Raw genomic sequence first — 21686 nt, forward strand, 5'->3', positions numbered from 1 at the left:
AAAGGTGGTCTCGAAATCTTGGAAATTAGTATTTATCATTCAAACTTAGAATATTGTGTTGTTTTACCCTTTTAATAAATCTTTAAATATTAAAACAAACATTTCATTGATTTCATATTTTATTTATCTTTTTCTAATAAATCAAAACTTTGTATAATATGTGGTAAAGTTATGTGTAATATTGATATTTCTATTTTTGGTAAATTTTATTTGAATAATTTAAAATGTTTGGTTTGGTAGTTATTGTTACCAAATTACTCAATATATATTATGCCGTGGTGTTTAAAATAAAAATACTTTTACAAAGAATTATAATTTTTCTAAACAGTTTTTAAGTAATTCGATTTATTTTTATATTTAGGTATATATAATTTATATTTTATGATACGCATAATATCTGATTAAGAATTTTGTAATTTTTATCTCTAAGCTAAGTTTTACTATTGTATGAATTATAAACAATTTATCCCACATTATTTTTTTCCTACTTTTGTCATCAATGTTGATTTTATCATTTTATATGAATTTTATACTACTCTCTAAAAATAAATTCGTGATTTAATCTGCCTTATTAATGATAATCGCTAAATTATTTATCTACGTTTAAATTGATAAGTCTATAAATAATTGCCAAAATATAGTTGTATAACTTTCTACTTGTATTAATTTATATTATTTAAATTTAATTTAATGGGAAGTGATTCTCTGATAACATTTAAAGTATATTTTTATTTATTTTTATTGATAATACAAAAGTATACTTAGAAATGTATATAATAAATTGCATTTTATAGTTTTCAGTTTAATTAATTCTCATATATTTAAAGTCAAAATTTAATACATTTATACATTTATTTTTATTTTTCTGAATTATAAAATAAATTAATATAATTTACTTTTAAATAAATATTTTTTGTTCTGATAAACTATTATTCTAAACTTAGTAGATAATAACTAAATTTATTCCATTTGCATATTTTCAATGGTAAGTTTGAAACTTAATTCAGTTGTATTTCTTTGGATTATGGAAGTTAATATAAAGATTTGTTTACAATCTTTATCATGGAAGATTAAATTATTTATTTTTTATAAATCTTATGTGTCTGTATTTTTATAGTAAACTTAAGTAAATTATAGACAATAGGTTTGAGAAAGTTTTATTATATTTTATAGGCAAAAATAATGTATTGTAAGGGAATAAAATAAATATTTAGTTAATAAGTATGTTAAATAATATAGACTTACCTGCAAAATGTATTTTATACAGCATTCAAAATGCTATATATATATTTATATATTTAATGTATGTTTTGATGACCAGAAACAACCTACATGGGTCGTCATCATCATTACTAAAAGTATTTTCTTCATCATTGTCAAAAGGATATTTAGTCAAAGGGATTCAAGTTTCATTCTCTATAATTAGACAAAAGTATCAAGACTGGGTTTACCTTTGGTATAGTTTCAATGATGTAATACACTAGTCAAATATCATTGCTTTGAAATAGGTTTAAATAATTAACCATAAGATTAACGACAAAAATGTGGTATCTAGATAATACAATTATTTATTTGAATATTTTTTAATTGATGTGCAATATACTATAATGTTTTGATCGATTAACTGAATGATGATTATTCGATTGTAACGTTAATCTAGGTATTAAACTATATTATTATCAAATTTATTAATTTTCTAATTGAAAATTAGTTTAAAGTTTTTAAAAGTTAATGTTTAAATTACCTTCACTATAAGGCTGAATACAAAAATTATATAATTATGTATTCAAAAAGAGTAAGTCTTAAAACTGAATTAGAATAATCAAATCCAAGTATCATATATTTAAACGTAATATTTATCTTCATGGAAACTTAACTAAATATTACATTTTAGATTTGAAGTAGAGCTTTTATAATATATTATTTTTTATTCGAAATATATATATACGGAACATTTTTTTATTATATCAAACATTATTGAGTATTTGCGTAGATTCATTACATTATATGATGAAATCCATGGGTATTTAATTTTTTTCGAAAGAATTGATAGGTAGTATATTTTATTAAATAATGTAAAGTGTTGAATCTATTTTTTAAGTATAATAATATATTAAGCCATCGAAAAATTGATCTTTGTGCTTAAAATTGGTGTAAGATGATTATGCATAACAAAAAATTACTAGGTTGGACTTTATTTTGGATTCTTATATTTATGAAATCCTATTTATTTCAAGTAGTACTACTAATACAGTTACATATTTTTCGATGAATCATTATGAAGCCTATTGTACATATTTAATATATTTTAGTATTTATGGTACTAATATATTAAATATAAAAAAGTTTTATTTTTACTGAAATTATTTTAAGAATACTTCTGTAATATGTTTGAGGTCAAACTGTTCACGAAAATCAATAATTCTGGTAGGCAAGGTGTTTATATAACCTGTAGAGTTAATTCCCTCAAAACTGTAGTCAAGTACAAAAATCCCGTCTATCCATTTTTAACAAACTATTTTTTCTCATTTATTTTGGAACATTTCTTTTATAGACTACAACACTTATTTCTGTACTAAACTTTTATTTCAAAGTATTCAGACTATTCATGTTTTCAAGTTTAATTTTTTTCGTCCTTTTATACATAAAAAAAAAAAATAAATAAAAATAATAATAAAAAAATAAAGAAAAAAGAATGAGCTATTTCCGAGTTTTTGCATAAGTCATAAAATGAGTGTTAGAAATATATGCTCTAAAATAAAAATATTAAGCTAAAATTTAAATATTATAATAATTTAAATAATATATTTATAACTCTTTTTTTTTTCTATAATAAAAAATTGCTTTTTCATTCAATATGGCCTCAAATTTTAAAGTATGAAATTAATTTATACATATCTTAAATATTATTATAAATGTAATATTTTTAATCAGTTTATAAAGCATGCTAAAATAGTTTTAAAAGTTATATGGTTGAAAAAAAAATTTTGAAATGTGAAAGTTTTTACATTCCTAAGCTTTGGTAAACATCGAACAAAAAGTTAATTTATTTTATGAAGCCATTTGTTTTGGTACATTCGTGTAATATTAATTCTTTTAGTGTTAGTTTGGATGTATTTTATTCTAAAACAAAATTATGTATTTAAACTTAGCACAGTTAATTTATTATTTCTGATCTTACTGTTTCAGAATATTTTCATTTATTAATTGTTTTAACTTAATTGTAAGATAAATAAATTAGTATTCATTAAAAAAAAAATAATTGATTCTGTTTCTAATTTTTAATACTTAACCACTTATGATATTAATATTTTTCTGTTATTTGTATTTTATTTTGGTTCTTTACAATATATATACACGTATTTAACGGTTCCTTTTTCAATAAAGCATATTACATTTGTTTTAGATTTCTATTCGCCATGCGTGCATAAAACCTACGATGCGTATGCCCGTTAGGTACCGTACAGAATTTCGTTGATCATGGTTACTAATATCATTGTTGGTTTTATGAAACGTATTATTTAACGATATCGTCCTACTAGTAGTATCGTTGTCTTTGAACAATACATCGTTTTATTTGCTATTGACAGAAATGAAATAAATCATCTATAGGTACTATCGTATATTGCTACAATCTACTTATTGTAGTATTATATTATGTATTCATAAATATTATGTTTAGCATAGTATGATATTATCACGTTTTATATTGATCCAAGTGTCCGTTTTAATAAATTACTAATTTAAACATATTGAATGTAAATAATTTACGATGGTATATTAATTATAAGTTATACTTCATTGCATTTTCACAAATATAAACTATAAAATAGAATCCATAAAATTGTCAAGTTTGTGTAGCTTATATTTTTCTCGAATTCTTCTTTTTTTTTGTCAACGATTAAGAAAATCAACATTATATCTTATTTATATTAGGAATTTAATTTGTAATCAATGATATTGACATTAGTATTATTTAATATTTGTTGAGTTTATATTTGAGTCGTTTTATTATTTTCTTTCTCTAAAATATATTCTTAATTAGATTATTTATAATTGATTATTGTTAAACTTAAAATAATAAACATTTAAAACATCTAATTTTGGCATTGAAAGTAAAATTTATCATTGGCTATATTCTTGATTATTGTTTTTTCCATTCTGTGTTTTTTTTTTAAGTTTGTTGGTTTTAATTATCTAATTGATTTATATTTATATCTGGAATAATACTTATCTACTTCTACTTATATTTCTTGGTTATTACAATTATGATAATACTTTTAAAAAAATTTTTTTTAACTTTTAGATTAACTTGATTAACAAAATACTGTTGAATATATAAATTAATTAATAATAAACAAAAGATAGGTTGAGATTTTTTTATAATATAATTTAAATAATTTTCTTATTTAAATAATTATAATTATTGTAAATTTGAATAATTAAAAGTTAAAATCAATTTTAAAGCATATTTTTGTTTTTTAAAAATGCCACAAAGAGGTGGTGTAGAGACACAGTATTTTATACACCCAAAAGGAACAATCGAACATAATAGAAAACAAGGTGAATCAAAACAAAGTTTTTAGATTAACACTTAGAAATATTTGTCAACATTGTAATAAAAACATAATGTGAATTCTAACATTTCAAATTTATTTTAAATATTAATTACCGATTTAATTACTTTAATCTTACAATAAATATATTTATTTTTTTAATCAAATACATAATTTTGAAATACCTTTAAGTGTTAATTGATTACAAATTAATAATTACTTTCAAATATTTTTTAAGTGTGTTAATATATAAATTGTACTTCTAATGTTTTCTACAAATGTCGATATAAGTAATTAAAGTAATTATTTAATCATCACAAGCCATGTTTCATTATCATATTTAGGTATACTGTTTACTAACGCGTTTTCTAGCGTGAATATTAATATCGATAATAAAATTACAGGGTAAAAAATCTGATATGATGGTTATTTTGAAGGGGTTAATCAAAAATAAAATAAAATGTTTTGTTTTTATTTTTATTGACTATAAAGAATTAATTTATTACCAGCTATTATAATACAGCAACCAAAGCAAATGTAAATAAAAATTTAGATTTTCTGAGATATTATAACGATATGATTTTGACATTGACCCATTTTTTTTTTGTACCCTAGTTATTATTAGGAATTCCTTGCTCAATCTTTGTATATCGGTAAATATTAAAACGGATTGTGTCAACATTTCAGAACTACTTATAAGCATATTTCAAAATATATTCAAACTATTTAATTGCATTTTATTATTGTTGTAGACTTATTTAATTATTATTTTGGAATCATACAAAATATGCAAATATATATTTTATATTTGAAATATTTTAAGTTATCAAATATTTATAAAACTTTTTTATGAATTTAAGTTTTATATTAATTAAATCTTTAGAATTATTTATTTAAAAAAATATCGTTTTTCATCAGTGTATTAAAAAAAATATATATATATATTCAACTTTGAATTTATGAATTTTTAATTAAGTATCATTTTAAAGTTTGTAGTAATTGTTGCTTATTTAAGTGGATTAATAATTTAATGTAACTTAAAAACATACTTTTTAAATGTTAATCCGTCAATGTATTCCTTATGGGTCTATAAACGGAATAAAAAAGATAAAAAAATTCTAATATACATAGTTATACTTAAAGTACCAAATTTATTATAAAACTAAGTTGTATATTCAACAATACATTGTATTATCTTTGTAATAATTTTAAATTATTAATAGCTAAAAATAAAATTGACGTTTGTAGGAAAAAATCATATATAAGCTATTTTATTTTTATTATTAATTTTACGCTTCGACGACGTTGTTATGTCTATTGCTGTATTAAATATTACAATTGATTAATATAAATGAATACAAAAATACATCATTATTATAACTATTACAGTTATTATAATTATATCGAATGATGATATTATTGTAATTTAGGTACCTATTTATTATATTGTTTGGTTTGTAAATGTTACTTGGACGTTATTAAATGGTTAGTAGGTCGTATGTTTTAAGTTTATAATTAACATGGAAAACAATCAGTTGACTATTTTCATATTATTTAGATTAGACATATGCATCTGGTTTTAGTATAATATCGTAACATGTTTTTATATCTATGTTATTCTTTTTTACCTAGCAGTGAGAATATAACTTTGCACTACAGACCGTTTGGTCTATTATATTTATACCTAACTATGAAAACTATTAGTGATAACTCTATTGGTAAAAATGTATAGAATTATTTCATTTGCCATAAGCTTTACACTTTGGCAACATTAGGTCAACAGTAGTGAACTCAATAATAATATACAGTACCTACTACCTTTATGTATAATTGTAAAATTAAAATCGTAGGTTTCGTATGTATAGGATCTATTGGAGTTTTACGTATTTCCTCATCTTCTCTTTGTTATAAACACGATTAAGTCAACCACATTCCAATATAGACACGTAACATATTACCTATATATGTTAAATAACAAGACGTCAAATGTGACGAATGGATCGATGATTGTGTGTAATTTAATATTGAACCACAATGCTCCAAAGATGCGACATGTATTACCATTGTACCGTGCTATATAATAATATGATATTATTTCAACATTGTACTATGTAAGATGATGATATTTGGTAGCAGTTATAGTGATATTTTGCCAACCAACTGCATTTATTAAACAGGAGAGACGGTTAGGGATCGATGATGATGGAAAATCATCTCGACCATTCCTGGTCCAGTGGTATGCGGTAGATCGCGTCGGATAGGTATCGAGCAGCGAGTAGCTCACTAATATTTATTGCTCGTTAAACAAACAAAAGAGTATATAATCTGGATTCCAAAATAAAATTAAAAAACCCCACAGTCATGACATAAGCCCATGTAAATTCCCCAGTTGTGTACAGCAGCAGCGTAGTGTGTAGTCCACGTATGTGCTGTACACGTGTAATTCGTTTTAACGACGTTATTATAGTGTTTTATTAACCGCTGTAGTGTTGTAGGTATTCGGTATAAAATGAAATGGTGAAACGCAGCTGCTGTATATATAGTCTCTAGGACATAAGTACTGAACATTATATAAAAATACACATCTGTATCCGATATCGTTCACGCTCGCAATGACTTTAGGAGTTAGTTTCTGCTTGAACCGGAAAGTCCATCGCGCAAGTGAATCAAGTCACGTGTAATATTAAATGCTGCAATTATAGATGTGAAAACGAAGCTATCATCACAAAACATGATTCAAATAACAAAATATAGTCAAAATATATTATTGATTAATAATGCATGAATAAAAATTAAGTATCTAGTCGACTATGATTAACTAGGTATCCGATATAACAAACACGTTGATTTTTAGATTTTCACGTTACTAGTTTAATTTTCCCCAGTATCTATTCGTCGGATTTCGGAATCGATAAACGTGTTTGTGGTAGTTATATTTCACTGGTCACTGTAGCCGCTGAGTCGTCGATTGTACCATAATTTGTGAGGAAATTAGGTATTTATGGGTGCGGTTCGAATACCTATGTAATAATAAATATAAAAAATTCATGAGGAAATCCTACATGGATACAATTGCACATGATTTGTTTAGTGCAGAGAAGACGTGTGGTGTTAATAGAACGTGTGACTGGTACATTAATATATTATATGTATTTATATAGCGTATACGCCACGATATATAATATCGTATAATAAATATATATACACATGTTAGATTTATAATATGATAACGATATTTATATTATCATGGTAACTCGACAGCCGGATGATTCCTTGACCGCGTTTAGTATATTGTGATACGATGCGTATTTTACAATACTATTTACAATTATATTATCATCGTCGGTAATATCAACCTGCAATATGGCCACTATATTATGTAGCCCACGGGATGAGAAGCGATTTCTTTTAGAAGCGAATCCATTAGAAGAGACGCTTGCTGAGAAGTTTCTATTTAATATTATACTCAGTCCCACCCACACCCTCGCTACCCTCACATGCAAACACACACTTATCGCTGATATTTTTTCTCCCTCCTACGCCACTCTGATGTGGTCCATATATTATATTCCACTGTATATATATAGGTACAATATATATAGTGTGTGTGGCGTGCGAACGAAAAAACGAACGCTTTGAATTTAAATGTTTCCGACACTAGATGCTCACTATTTTAATGGAAAAATACCGGAAGAATTTACAATATGCTATATATGTGCATATAAGTTCTTTCACATATATTGTAGTGCTAGAACAAAAAAAAAATGTACGTATAATATTTTGAATAATCGCGTAAACCGATGTAATGCATACTTTGAGTGCATGAATTCATTATATACCTACTCACTCGGCACTCTCCGTGTTTAATGTATTTAACAACAATGATACTTCTATATTTTATTATTTATAAGAAATATTTATGACAATAAGTTGTCGTAAGATGCAAGTAGATTTAAAATATTTGTACAATTATTAGTCTAGTTTATTCATCGCGCTTGACATGATTATTATAATATTCTACTCTAACCAACTTACTATTGTATACATCTAACGGGGAATTTATAAATTCACGTGGTAACGTGTATGAATTAATCAGGTAGATATTCCATCTTCAGTCGTTTGACATCCAAAGTTTATTATTCAAAATGCATGTATTTGTTGTATTATACAATTTTGTCCATTTAGCTATTTTATAGCAATAAATAATCTAATGGAATTTATTAAAACGGAACTGTTTATTTGTCAAACATTTTATTTATATAATATTATGTTGTGCTTGGAGTTAAAAATTAATTCTTAGAATATTTTTTGGAAATTCACCGTGAATAATTATGTAGCATTGATTTATTTAAATATATTCTGCTACTATATTAATTGTTATCATTATATTTTTGCTGTACTTCTATTGTTCTTATTAAACACACCTACTATTTTCCTTAATGAGAATATTATTCAGAATTGGAAGGCCTGGAGTCGATGCACAGGTTAGACACGAATTAGAAGCGGCCGTTGTTCAAGTGGAGTTTTTAATGAACGAAGGAGCGTTAATCACGGTAACCGCTGACGATAGTTTACACCTATGGAATTTCAGACAAAAAAGAGCTGACGTTGTTCACAGTTTAAAATTTCAAAGAGAAAGGTAAGGAATACATTATAAGATCTAAAAACTAATTTTACTACATCATTTTTTGTCTATAAATCAATGACAGTATACATAATATTTACTTCTTGTACTACCTACTTTTATTTTTTCAATTAATCGTTAGCCATATTAAATTTTTAAATTAATTTTATGATTATGTCTCTGTTTAAATTAATTGATATTGTATGTTCTTGAAAAACAGTTTTATAAAAAGTTATTATACATAAGTTGAATTTATTGAAATCTATTTTTAGAAATCTAAAATCTAGTCAACGATTATTTATATAGTGTTTCATTGGTAAATACCACTTTGGAAGTATAAAACTAAACTTTATTATGTAAATATCAATAAAGTATATTGTTCTTATTGTCATCTATTTCCATTTCTAAATAGGTCACAATAAAAATAATGTATTTTTATTTTGTCTTCAAAATGGTAATTACTGCAGTATATCAAATCATAAACTAAATTCAGTCCAAGAAGTTATAATAAAATATCCACATAATATATAAAGGACACAACGCTATATATTACATACGAAATTGTGATTTTATTTATATACGGTCAAAATCGATTCCAATTGTGTTATTTCATGTAAATACTAAATACACTATGTAAGATCTTATTTTTTTTTTTTTTAGAATTACAGTTATACACCTTCCACTTCGCAGCAAGTGGCTCTACGTGGGTTCGGAAAGGGGCAATGTACATTTCGTCAACGTCGAGACGTTTACCCTTTCTGGTTACATAATAAACTGGAATAAAGCTATTGAAGTGTAAGTACAACAATATTTATATGAAGTATTATTCCAAAATACCATTGCTGTAGTTAGCTTCAAACCTTGTCGGCGATACGTAAATTTTTATATTTGTAACGGCGCCCTGATCGCCGCTGGATACCTAGTGGCGGTGTTTCCATTACTACAATCCATTACTACATTACTCTGTAAATAATCATAAATAATAATAACAATATTGTCAATGAAATATATACGTATATTATTTCATACTACTACTACTACTACTACTTTTAATAAATACCCTCGAAATATACCAGTGATACAATAAATTGTGCTTAACATTGAATTTCTGTACAACACTTAAATGTCCATTAGAGCTTTTCTACTGTTACTGATATTGCTACGTACACACATGCCAGTTAAGAGAATATGCATTTACTTGTCTAAGATGTGTCATGTAGACTCTCAAAAGACGTATTATTGCTGTATAAGCTGAAACTTTGTCTACATACACATACATAATTTATATACATATTATATACATGTGTGTATGTGTGTGCATCTGGATATTAAAGTTTGCCATGTTCTCCTTGCATATATAACGTAAGGTTAGGATATTTTAATGATACACATATATATGTAGATATGGCAAGTTACCTTTGGTATGTACGGAATTAGTAGTTGTTTCTAGTTAGCGCTCTAGTGAACTGTAATAAGCACATTTTGATGAACGGTTATTAAAGAATTTCCCTCTTTGTTCGCGTCTTTTGTGTGGAGAAATATCAACTTTAAAATTGTTTGTCAACGAGGAGAACGAGTATTTTATTATTTTTTTTTTTAACATTTCGCAGTATAGAGGTGTGTGTAAGTGTTTATTACAATTTTATAGCAAAGAGAATAGTGTAGCTATTTTTTTTATTTTTGTGGTTAACACTATAAAATGTTGACGACTTACGAAACATATTGTCATAACGCGTACCTGTAGTACACATCATATTCAATGGAATAGCGAAATGTACGATAGTCACTAAATATTCTATATTTATTTGGGTTTGTGTGCATGTTTGTGTCTATGTTTGTGTGGATAGAATATGATAAAATATATTAGATCGAAGTAATATCGACGTCGATGGCTATAATAACTGAAAAACGAGAAATTTAATACGCATTGAACTATATATTTTTCGGTGAGTGTATTAAAATGTAGAAGATTTAATGAGGCCAGCGGTGTTTGACGAGACTAAAAAAAAAAAATGGTTGAGTTATCGACTAGAAAAACATACGTGATAATAGCAATTTTTCTAAATGATAAGTATTTTTTTTAAAAATAGGTTTCTATATAATTTCACCATTGAATCGTAAACCCGTTTACAGTTTTTTTTTTGTATAGCCTGATCGTAAAAGTTAATACTTTATTCTTATTCCCTAGCGATGCAGTCGACAGTTTATGTTACAATGTTACATACGACATAATATAATAATATGACAGTAATTCTGGGACTTGAGCCGTTTTTATGTTGAATATATAAATAAATTATGAGTACATAATAATAAATATGACCAGTGAGACTTGGAGCCATATTCACAAAGCTATTTCGATTATTGTGTATTGAAATTGGTAATTACTAATCAATAGTGTAGAAATTACAGAAACTTTTTTTTCACAGTAGGATTATTAAATGTTTTTCGTATACTGCAGTATACAAGCATGCTCGAACTTATTATTTAAGTTCCATTACCCCAGTACCATCTCAGTAAATAATAAATATATAAGTTAAACAATATCTATCAACTGTTATTTCATTTCTGACGATTTGTAACTCTAATTTCAATATTTGTTGTCCTCCCTAAATACTAATATAGTTACATCAGTACCGCCATACGAAAATTGAATTTCCTAAGGTTAATATGATTTTTTCTTTACCGGTCTTAAAATATTATTTTGAAAAAATAATTACCTACTAATGTACGTATTATTATTGAATTTATTTTAGGAATGGTTGATACTCCCCCCCACAAAAACAAAACAAAAACAGTATTTAAATTGTTTTAAAAAAGCTATTTTAGTACCAGTGGCGTATACAAGGGGGACGTGGGGGTCAGATCCCTCCCATTGGTATTAATATTTTTTGTTTTTGCTTAGAATATTTAGTATGCCCTATGAACTTTAATGTAATATTTTGTTATATTATAGATTGAGCTATTGAATTTTAACAATTTTGTCAAAACTGAATTTCATTATTATTTTATTTTGGTTTATTTATAGCAAGTAATGTTTATTTGGTCGAATTGGTCGATGACGACAATGATTATTATAATCATACTTTATTATAATTCATATAGCTTATAACTATCTTATTGTGTTTGATGTGAATTTTGAATCAATTAAAATTATATTTATTGTTTCTTCTTGTTAAATATTTTACTACTTAAGTAAAAAGTTTTGAGATTGAGAGGGTGGGGGATTTTCTAATTTCCCCCTCTTATTTAGCTATGTCGTTTTCTATTTTTAATCCTGCCCCCTTTCAGAAATAATGTCTACGCCACTGTGTGTCAGGAATTTGTTGTATAATTAATAAAATATTAATGTATTTTTTCCACGATTGATTGTGTTTGCAAACAAAGTGCGAGTATAAACCTGTTTCTATTAATTTTCCTTCTAATGTATTATTATTATGATCCTATAGTCAAGTCAAAAGCATTAAGAGGCTTATCAAGAAAATCTGCTATCTGGGTTATTTATCATCGTATTGTAATATATATATATATAGTTACTGGTACATGGAATCGAGTTATTTCAAAACTATTCAAGTCTCTCTCCGACTCTGGGGGTAGTAGTAGTATAGCAAGGGCATTATTGTTCATATAATTAAAGTCGTAATTCATTAAACCCATTTCCCGTGCATTGCCGCGTCCTCACCCTCCTGCACTAGTTCCACTGTACAACGCGCGTCCATCAGTTACCACCTTAAAAATCTCCGGTTGACGGGATCAGTTATATTATTTTTTCATCGTGTAACGTCACTCCCACATCAATCTTCATTATTGTTCGTATCGCGTTAGCCAATTAATAATTTTCCTATTGGATCATAATATATAATATATTACCCTTCTCTTCTATTTATCTCTCGTTAAGCTCATTCTAAGACACACAACATTATATCATATACAATATGCAAGTTAGTGTTTGTGGGCACGACGATAGTATTTTGATAGCACTCTTATCAACAACTATATACAATATACAATATACATATTATAAATGTATTTAATTATACAGAGAATATATACACGAACCCAACGGCAACGCTTTTACTAACTTGTATAATTAAATTTCTATAATTTATAGATATTTCATTGAGCTTGTTTCTTATCGTGTTTGGTAGTTGTATCGATGGTGTGGTAGGAAGAAATAATGAAAAGTAAAATTATAGAATATTATATAGGTTTACGCATAATTATTAGATATTTTTATCTAATGATTAAATTTTACAAAAAATTTAAAAAAATAGATTCAAATGAAGTATTTTGTAGAGAGTAACAGTTGAAACCGAACGACTAATAGTTTTGTTTATAATGCCATTTAAATTTCAATACCTATTATTCGAAATTTAATTATGTTGTCTGTTGTTGAAAATGAATTACAAACGAGTACCTTTTACTGATCTTTTGGAGACGTTTTACTCTAGGCTACGAATTCTAAGAATGTAATTCTAGGTCTTTATACCTTCTCTTGTGAACAACGTGAACAAAAGCTAAATAATTTGACCGAATATAATATATATTATATCTTGTAAGAATTTTATATTTTAATTTTGGTATTTTAAATTCCAACATTATGTTTATAACGAGGATTTTACAGGGTTATTCAAATATAATTTTTTCAAACAATAGTGTAAAATAAATGTAGTTGGGTTATTAAAAAAAACTAAAAACCATTAATGAGCCAAGAAAAACAAACAAAGTCAATTAAAACAATTTTAACTTCATTTTTAATAATTTTGGTCGAAACTATGTTTTTATTTTTATTTTTTTACATAAAATTGTACAATACTAGCACGTTGTTGACTCAAGTACCTTACTACTTGAAGTGGGATACGAATATGTCAGATTGAAATAACGAATATTATTATTTAGAGTATACGACGCTATAAAATCTCTCACAATCGCGATACAGAAGTTATTCTGCATTAGAGCACAGATGTATCATCTCAAAGATAACCAGCACCACCGGAAAAGTGTTATTGTGAAGCTGCCGTTATGTGCATTATTGTCCCCGGCAAGATGACTTTTGCAACCTAATTTCGTCCCGAGTCATCCCGCGAGACCGGATTGCCCGTTGTTTTTTTATCTCCCGAGTAGAGGACCGTATATATGTATATATATATGGCCGAAACGATCGACCGTCTTTGCCACAAAAAGGCCAATGAGATATGTCCTTCACTCTTATTTTTTTTCCATTTCTCTGATTATGTAGTCAGTTGCAATAAGTCTTCCGACAAATAAATCGAAACGAATACGTTAACAAACAATAATAATAATAATTCAAATATTATATAATAGCTGTTCACACATTCTATAAATCATTATTATCTGTTTATTTGTTTATCTACATCTATTATGTATACAATTTCATATTATTTGAAAGTATATATTAAGAAAAAATTGTAATCGTATATATTTCGATAAAAAGACAAGGTCAAAATTTATATTTCTGTAACAATATACTTGTAGATATCGATTATTTTCTTATTCACTCGTACGATTGTTTTAACTGATAAAATGTGGTCTAGTATTATGGCTGAACTATTTTAAATAGATAAACGATAAGACTGGTAATATCTATAGTATATATATTATATAATATTTCATATGTTTCAAAAATTGACGACAAAAAATGTGTTTTTTTCTTCACATTTTTTAAAATCATTAAATTATTTGCCTTTAGGTTAACAGTTTTATCAAGCATAGTTAAAAAAATTTTCAACTAAATAAATAGACACATATACGTACAATGTACATACACATTGATGATTTTAATTATCATTTTAGTTTTGACGGTCTAGAGACAATAATAGAATATCGCGACAACTTCAAACAGTAAAATTTTTTTTTTACATTTCAATGTTTCTGAAATGAAAAGATTATTTTTTTTTTTTTTTATTAAAATTTAATTAAAAATAATTTTTATATTAAAATAATTACTTGTAATTTTAACTAATTTTGTAATAATACTATGTACTGTACAGTATAAAATTATAATAAAATATATCTTTAAAGAATAAGTCTTGTGATTCAGTCGGTTCCCGAGGATAATAATGTTTATTGAGAGATAACTAAATCTACCTACTATTATTTAAAATTTTGTCCGTTCTGTTAAAAGCTTATTTTTAAGTTGTTAACATTATTTAATTTTTATATTATTTTCGAGACACTCGTCAAAATCAGGAATGTTTTTTTAAAATACTTTTGTCGCAGTTCGCTTTCCGTGAATATGATATGTTATAGTTTTTACTTGGATAAAGTACCTATAACATTGACCAATTTAAAAGTATAGTTGTATTTCACTAGCAATATTATTTATATTTACTGTGAATGTTTGATGTACACATGGTTACAATTTATTCATATGTTGTACTTATTCAATTATTCAGTATCGATAATACGTGTAATGCCGTTATCTAGTTTCTAAACTTTTTGAACGTTTGGTATAACATTATGATGTTGCTCATAGCTATATTTAACTCTCGAAATTAAATTAGTTAAACAATAGCACAGACACGTACATTTTTTGTATAACAAGAATTTTTTTTATGTACTTGGATAATAAGTATAATAGATACTGATTGGTATAGCATTTCTGTATTTTAAAAATTAAAAGCAATTTAAAAGGTTTAATTTTACATATATCCCATCATTAGCATCAATAGTATTACCTACTTATAAGTAATAATCATAATAAAAATAATAAATAAATAAAACTTGAAGTTGAAAATTTTTATCTCAAGTATGGTATGTGTGCAAACTGCCAGTGTGTTGACACCTCATCCGTGTATTTTTCGCAACATATTATTTATAAATACTTATGGGTAGGAGGCTCACCCTACATATAGGGCACACCGTTGTGATGTCATTCGTAGTGTGAATATGTTTATGATGCCATTTGTCTTTCACCCAACTACTCATTCCCATCTGCAATGATCACTCGTACTCCGCAGGCTGCATTCCTTCGAAACTACGTTTCTTACTTTTTCTTCGTTCCAAACTTGTGTAAAAAATGATGGTTTGATAACACAGCAGGACGGATGGATTTCATTATTTATTCTGTCATGTATGTGAAAAAAAAAATAAAAAAATATATAAAAGAAAAAAGAAACCATACGGTTGTTTTGTGCTTGGGGATGGACTTCCATTTATTTATTTTTTTTACCCCTCAGTAGTATATTTTTCCTGAAAAAGAGGTTTTCTTTATGGACATACAGTTTTTGTCCTTTTCTCTTTCTCACTACCTATTTTCTCTCTTTTACACACCCTCCAACATTGCTCACCGTCTCTATTTTAGTAAAAAAAACGGTATTATTTTTTTTTTATTATTATTATTGTGTCGAGGTTTCGTCATTTCAGTTTATGTTCTTTGTTTGTCATTACGATTGCCGACAAAACATTGGGAGAGATGACTATTTCATGCACTGTGTGAATGGATTTAATAGATTTCGATTTTTCGTCTCACATAAAATGACCGATATAGATTACGAATACGAACAGTTCTTGTCCTAAAAAACGACGAAGATGAGTTTAGAACTCTAGCTACTTTTGATAATAGTAACGACAGTGTTGATATTACTTAACTCATTACTTTAATGTATATGAGTGTTAAACTGAACAGATATATTTATTTTTATGAAAGGATACTTCACGTTTTATTTAAGATAAATCTGGTATATAGTTTTTCATTCTATAAAACGTTTTTTCTCTATTTACTAAAAAATCCCTTCAGTATACTTTGATTTGATTTAATCATTTAAACATAACACTATAGTAAATTTTTAGTTCTTAATACAATTCATAAATTTAACTAAGGTTTTATTAACTAATTAATTATGCTCTTATAATAAAACTATGCAAAAGGTTAAAACTTTAATATTCTCGTTATTTATCAATTTCATTGAAGTGATTTTAAAAATTGTTTTCATTTAATTTTTGAATGATCTATTAATATATATATAGTTTAATAGGTAGTTACTTCTTAGTTTGCTACTCTTCGGCTAAGTGTAATGTACAAAAATGATATATCTTAGGCTTAAGTCACCTGAAAATATCGATGAAGCTATTAATTTACTTGACGCATCAATATAATCAACTGCAGCTAGCTTGAAACTCTTCATTCTTAATACTCCTAAATAACCATTTTAAATAGTATTTATTCTCCATATTTGTACTTTAACCATCTAACCATCTGATTCAAACTCTTAATCCTAGCATTTATGATAGTCCATAAACAAATATAATAATAAAACACAATTACCAAATCCATAACAGAGTTCATTAACATAAAAAAAAATCTCCACTAAATAAAAACTGTTGATAACCACATTATCACCCATCTAGAATTTTTAAAAAATTTTAGTAAAAATTATTTATGCTACTCATATACTCAACGCCTCTTTTCTTGAATTATTTTCTAATCATTGGAAAAATGCTTATAAACAAATAAAAAACAACCCAAACTCCTAGCATCATACAGATCAACAACCTTTCTACTAATCTATTTTTAAAAATATCTTAAATTAACTGAAAATATCATTAAAATTTTTACTATATGTGGTACCAAGGTGTCTTTTTTAAAATAAAATTCTGCCTATTTGTTTAATTAAAGTTTATCTAAAATAATGCATTTTTATTGGCCGTGTTGAACCATATATTTCCCACGTAGATATCCAATACAACTGGTATTTCTCAACTGGCAACGATGGCTCTTTTTATCTATGTTATACCATACTTCTCTTATCAACCCTTTTTTCCAACTAGGAAAACAATAAAGTAATTTTATCCTCCAATGATAACTTACAGTCATATAAATAATCTGTTTGATTAGTATACGAAATAGTGTTTCAAAGTTAATAAGGTCTCCAATTTGTACACATTAACTTTTTATTAAAAAATGAAAACTTTTAAAATATAATATATATACAAATACCTATCAAAGTCCCACAAAAAATATAAATGTTTAGGAATAATATCCTACAGATACACATTCCCATTTACGCACTAAAATAATCACACTAAACAATAATAATAATAAAACACTTGTTTCATAATGTTAAATATTATTAAAATCATCTAAACTCATCACGGGCACCAAAATAATATTTACAAGCTTACTTATATAATGTATGGAATCAAAATATAAAGTTCTAAAAACAAGACAAAAACAGATATTATTGTATAATATATTGATTTGGAATTTTTAAACAAATATGTATACATTTAATACTTTTAAATAGGTTAGGAAACCGCTCCGTAAACATTAATAGAAAATACTGTGTTTAAATGCGTTTTTACCCTCCTGCCCGCTTATGGTACAGATTTTCAGAATTTCTGACAAGAAAAAAAAAATTATAAATCATTTTCTATCTCTAGCATAATGAATATAATAGGGAATATTTATTTTTATAGATATAGATTTATATCGGTAAGCAATCGCAGATAAAATACTATTTCATTATTTATTTTGTGATTTGTAAACAACGTTTATGATCCAAATTAAATTTAAATCTGATTTTGATGCCGTATTCGTATTACGTCAGAATTTAGGTTTTGTATTCTCTGTGTTGGTTAAATGTGCATAGTACAATTTTAGACCTTAAAATTAATTTTAGGCCACCGTTGGCTCTTGTTCATCAATGTGGTCACAAAAAAGTCATATACTATGTAAAAGTGTCAAGTTTTGAGCAATAAAAACTGAATTTTAAATTGAATCCAAACTAAATACTTCAGTACATTTACAAACCAGAGTTACGTATGAGTAGTGTCAAAATGTCATAAACCTTCCTTGAGAATGGTCAATATATTTTCATTAGTCAATATACTGATTTGCGAAAATAATTTTTTGTCCGTATATCTTTCGCTATGTTCTATTTCTCTTGGGAAAGGTGTTCAAATTATAAATGTTTTTAAACTTCATTCAACTACTGTAACTGATTATATTTTTTTCTGAATTCAAAATCATAAAAATATTAGAAGCTACTCATGTTTCACTCTTAACAAATTACATTTTACATTCTGAGTGTCAGCGGAAAAGCTATAAGGTTGTACAACGATTCTTTCTCTTATTTTTTATTTTTGCTTCAAAAAACACTTCCAGTGTAAATGCTTTAAACGTTTCATATTATAGCCCCTACCTATTAATTGAAAGATTGTCACATATTACGGATACTAGTAAAGCTGCTGTGGTTAATTATTATGCAATGTTAAATTTAGTTTATAAACTAATTCCAATATTCTTAGTAAATCGTTAAAACGTCCTTGAATTTTTATGTATTTTGATATATTAGAGTAAAATTTATTTTAGAAAATGAGAATGATAGGTTATATTCAGAAATGTATAAACAAAGTTTACTGAAGTATTTCGTTATTGAAATGTTAACTACGTATTAAAATTTATCAATTACATTTATACTTTAGATATAAATGTAATATTAAAACAAGTATTAGAAATCACTATAATATTTATGTAGATGTATTAGTAATATAGATGTAATTAAATTTAGGGTTAACAAATATGAATAAAATCTATAATGGCTCTACCTATGTGGCCAAATTAAATAAACTGATATGAATTTTAATTTATTTGTTTTTGTATGGAATTTTTTATTTTATTTATTTACTTATTACGAGTTGAAAACATATAATATTATTATATTCATTTTTGAAATAATTTAAATTAAAATCATATGATTTTTAACTAAAATACTGAACACAGTTATTATTTTAATGTTTATTGGTTTACAAAATAAAATTAATTAATTAATAGTTTTCTGTTTTTCTATGTTTGTTTCAAAAATTCTATGCAGAATATTTATGTTATAAGTTGTTTTGAATTGATTGTTGATTTATGATAATAAGTTATTTACACTATAGTCTATATTAGGTGTTTAATATACTTAATTTATATTTTATTTTGCTAACCTTAAAACATAGTTTATATTCAATTCTTTTTTTTATTTGTTAATTTACACGTTTTTAAACCATAATATATTATGTCAATATAAGATATATCAAACGTTCCAACAAAGTTAATAGATAAATAAATTAAGCAATATTTTCGTTTATTTACTGTGTGAATAAGGTTCTTTATTTATGTACATCCACAAATTTAAAACTTTATTTTTGGTAAACTATATTTTTAACACTTAATGTATTAGATAAGTTTTGTATATTTAATATTCTTTCATATGTACACTATTTCAACATTTTTTGTTATTCTTTCAACGAATAGATGCAGGCATTTTAAAAGTTTTCTTATATTTATCTTATTTTTATTTTCATACCCCATATTTCTATCAAACCTTTTTACTTGGTTCTAAAAACTGTTATTTCTTTGTACATAACTGGAAGCTTTATATTCTCGTTATCGAAAGCTTTATATTCTTTAGGTACTCTGTTATATTTCAACGACTTTGATAAACAAATTACATAGGTCGCTAAAATACGTTTTACATACCGTATTTACTCTTCAGGCTTTTGGTGTAGCACAAAAATAAGAATCGGTGTTGTAATTATGCTGTACAAAACATGTTAACCTAACCTTTAATAATTCAAGAATAGAGTAGTATAAGTTGCAACATCCTACATTTATTATGTTCTATAACAAAGTTATTGGATATAGTGTTATTAAAAACTAACAACACTATAAACAACTACACCATTAACCAACCATTCGACTTCCTCCTCTCACCAACTATACATTTAAACTGAAATATTAACTTTATTTCATTGCACTCGATACGATTCCATGTATGTGCATTATAAGATACGTGATATTTTCGAATTGGTATCTTAGACCTAGGTGAAATAAAGTTACTTAGTGGATAATTGAAACTCATAAAATTTGATACCTATGCTTAGCTGTGTAAGAAATGCAAAGTTTTCCTCGTGCTTCTTGGTTTTTTATTATCATTTACTTGCCATATATGTGTATACGATGACAAAACAGATACATAAAATAAATACAGAAATAATGATAATAAACAATAATTTGGATAAACATATATTATTATTTTTTCTTTCTTATAAATCTTTGAAGTTATATTTTAAATTAATTAAAAAATCAATAAGATAACTAGTTGGTATTTTTGTATTAGTGACCTATTTTTACAAAATTCATAAAAATTAATTAAATGTTGTTTAATCATAGGTAAACATAATTCGTAATAAATATTTATTTTTCTGTGCTGATTTCTATGAATGAATAATAATTATTATATATATATTGTAGAATTAATTGTATAAATTATTTCTGTGAACTCTATAAAAAACAATATTTTAAATTTAATAACTCTATACTAGTTTTTAAATATTTTGTTTTAATTAAAAGTTTATAAAATATTTTTGTACATCTGTATAATATGTTTAGGTTTATATATGTATATTAAAAATAAAAAATTCCAAATTATATAGAAAAAAAAATGAAAATGCTAAATTTGTATATAGTTATGTAGTACCTACACTCGAATTGCCAATGAATA

The 21686-nt window shown here is 25.6% G+C and overlaps 1 protein-coding gene across 5 annotated transcripts in view; it reads left to right on the top strand.

Moving 5' to 3' along the window:
• Positions 1-21686, top strand: part of LOC114131356 (syntaxin-binding protein 5) — a 126263-nt gene that overhangs the window by 48198 nt on the left and 56379 nt on the right. For all 5 annotated transcript variants that reach the window (XM_027996551.2, XM_027996559.2, XM_050202778.1 and 2 more), the window contains exons 3-4: positions 9013-9195; positions 9841-9975. In XM_027996551.2, coding sequence (XP_027852352.2) covers positions 9013-9195; positions 9841-9975 — 318 coding nt within the window. The remainder of the gene's footprint in view (positions 1-9012; positions 9196-9840; positions 9976-21686) is intronic.

This window comes from Aphis gossypii, chromosome 3 (assembly GCF_020184175.1).
Source record: "Aphis gossypii isolate Hap1 chromosome 3, ASM2018417v2, whole genome shotgun sequence".
Lineage (NCBI taxonomy): Eukaryota > Metazoa > Arthropoda > Insecta > Hemiptera > Aphididae > Aphis > Aphis gossypii.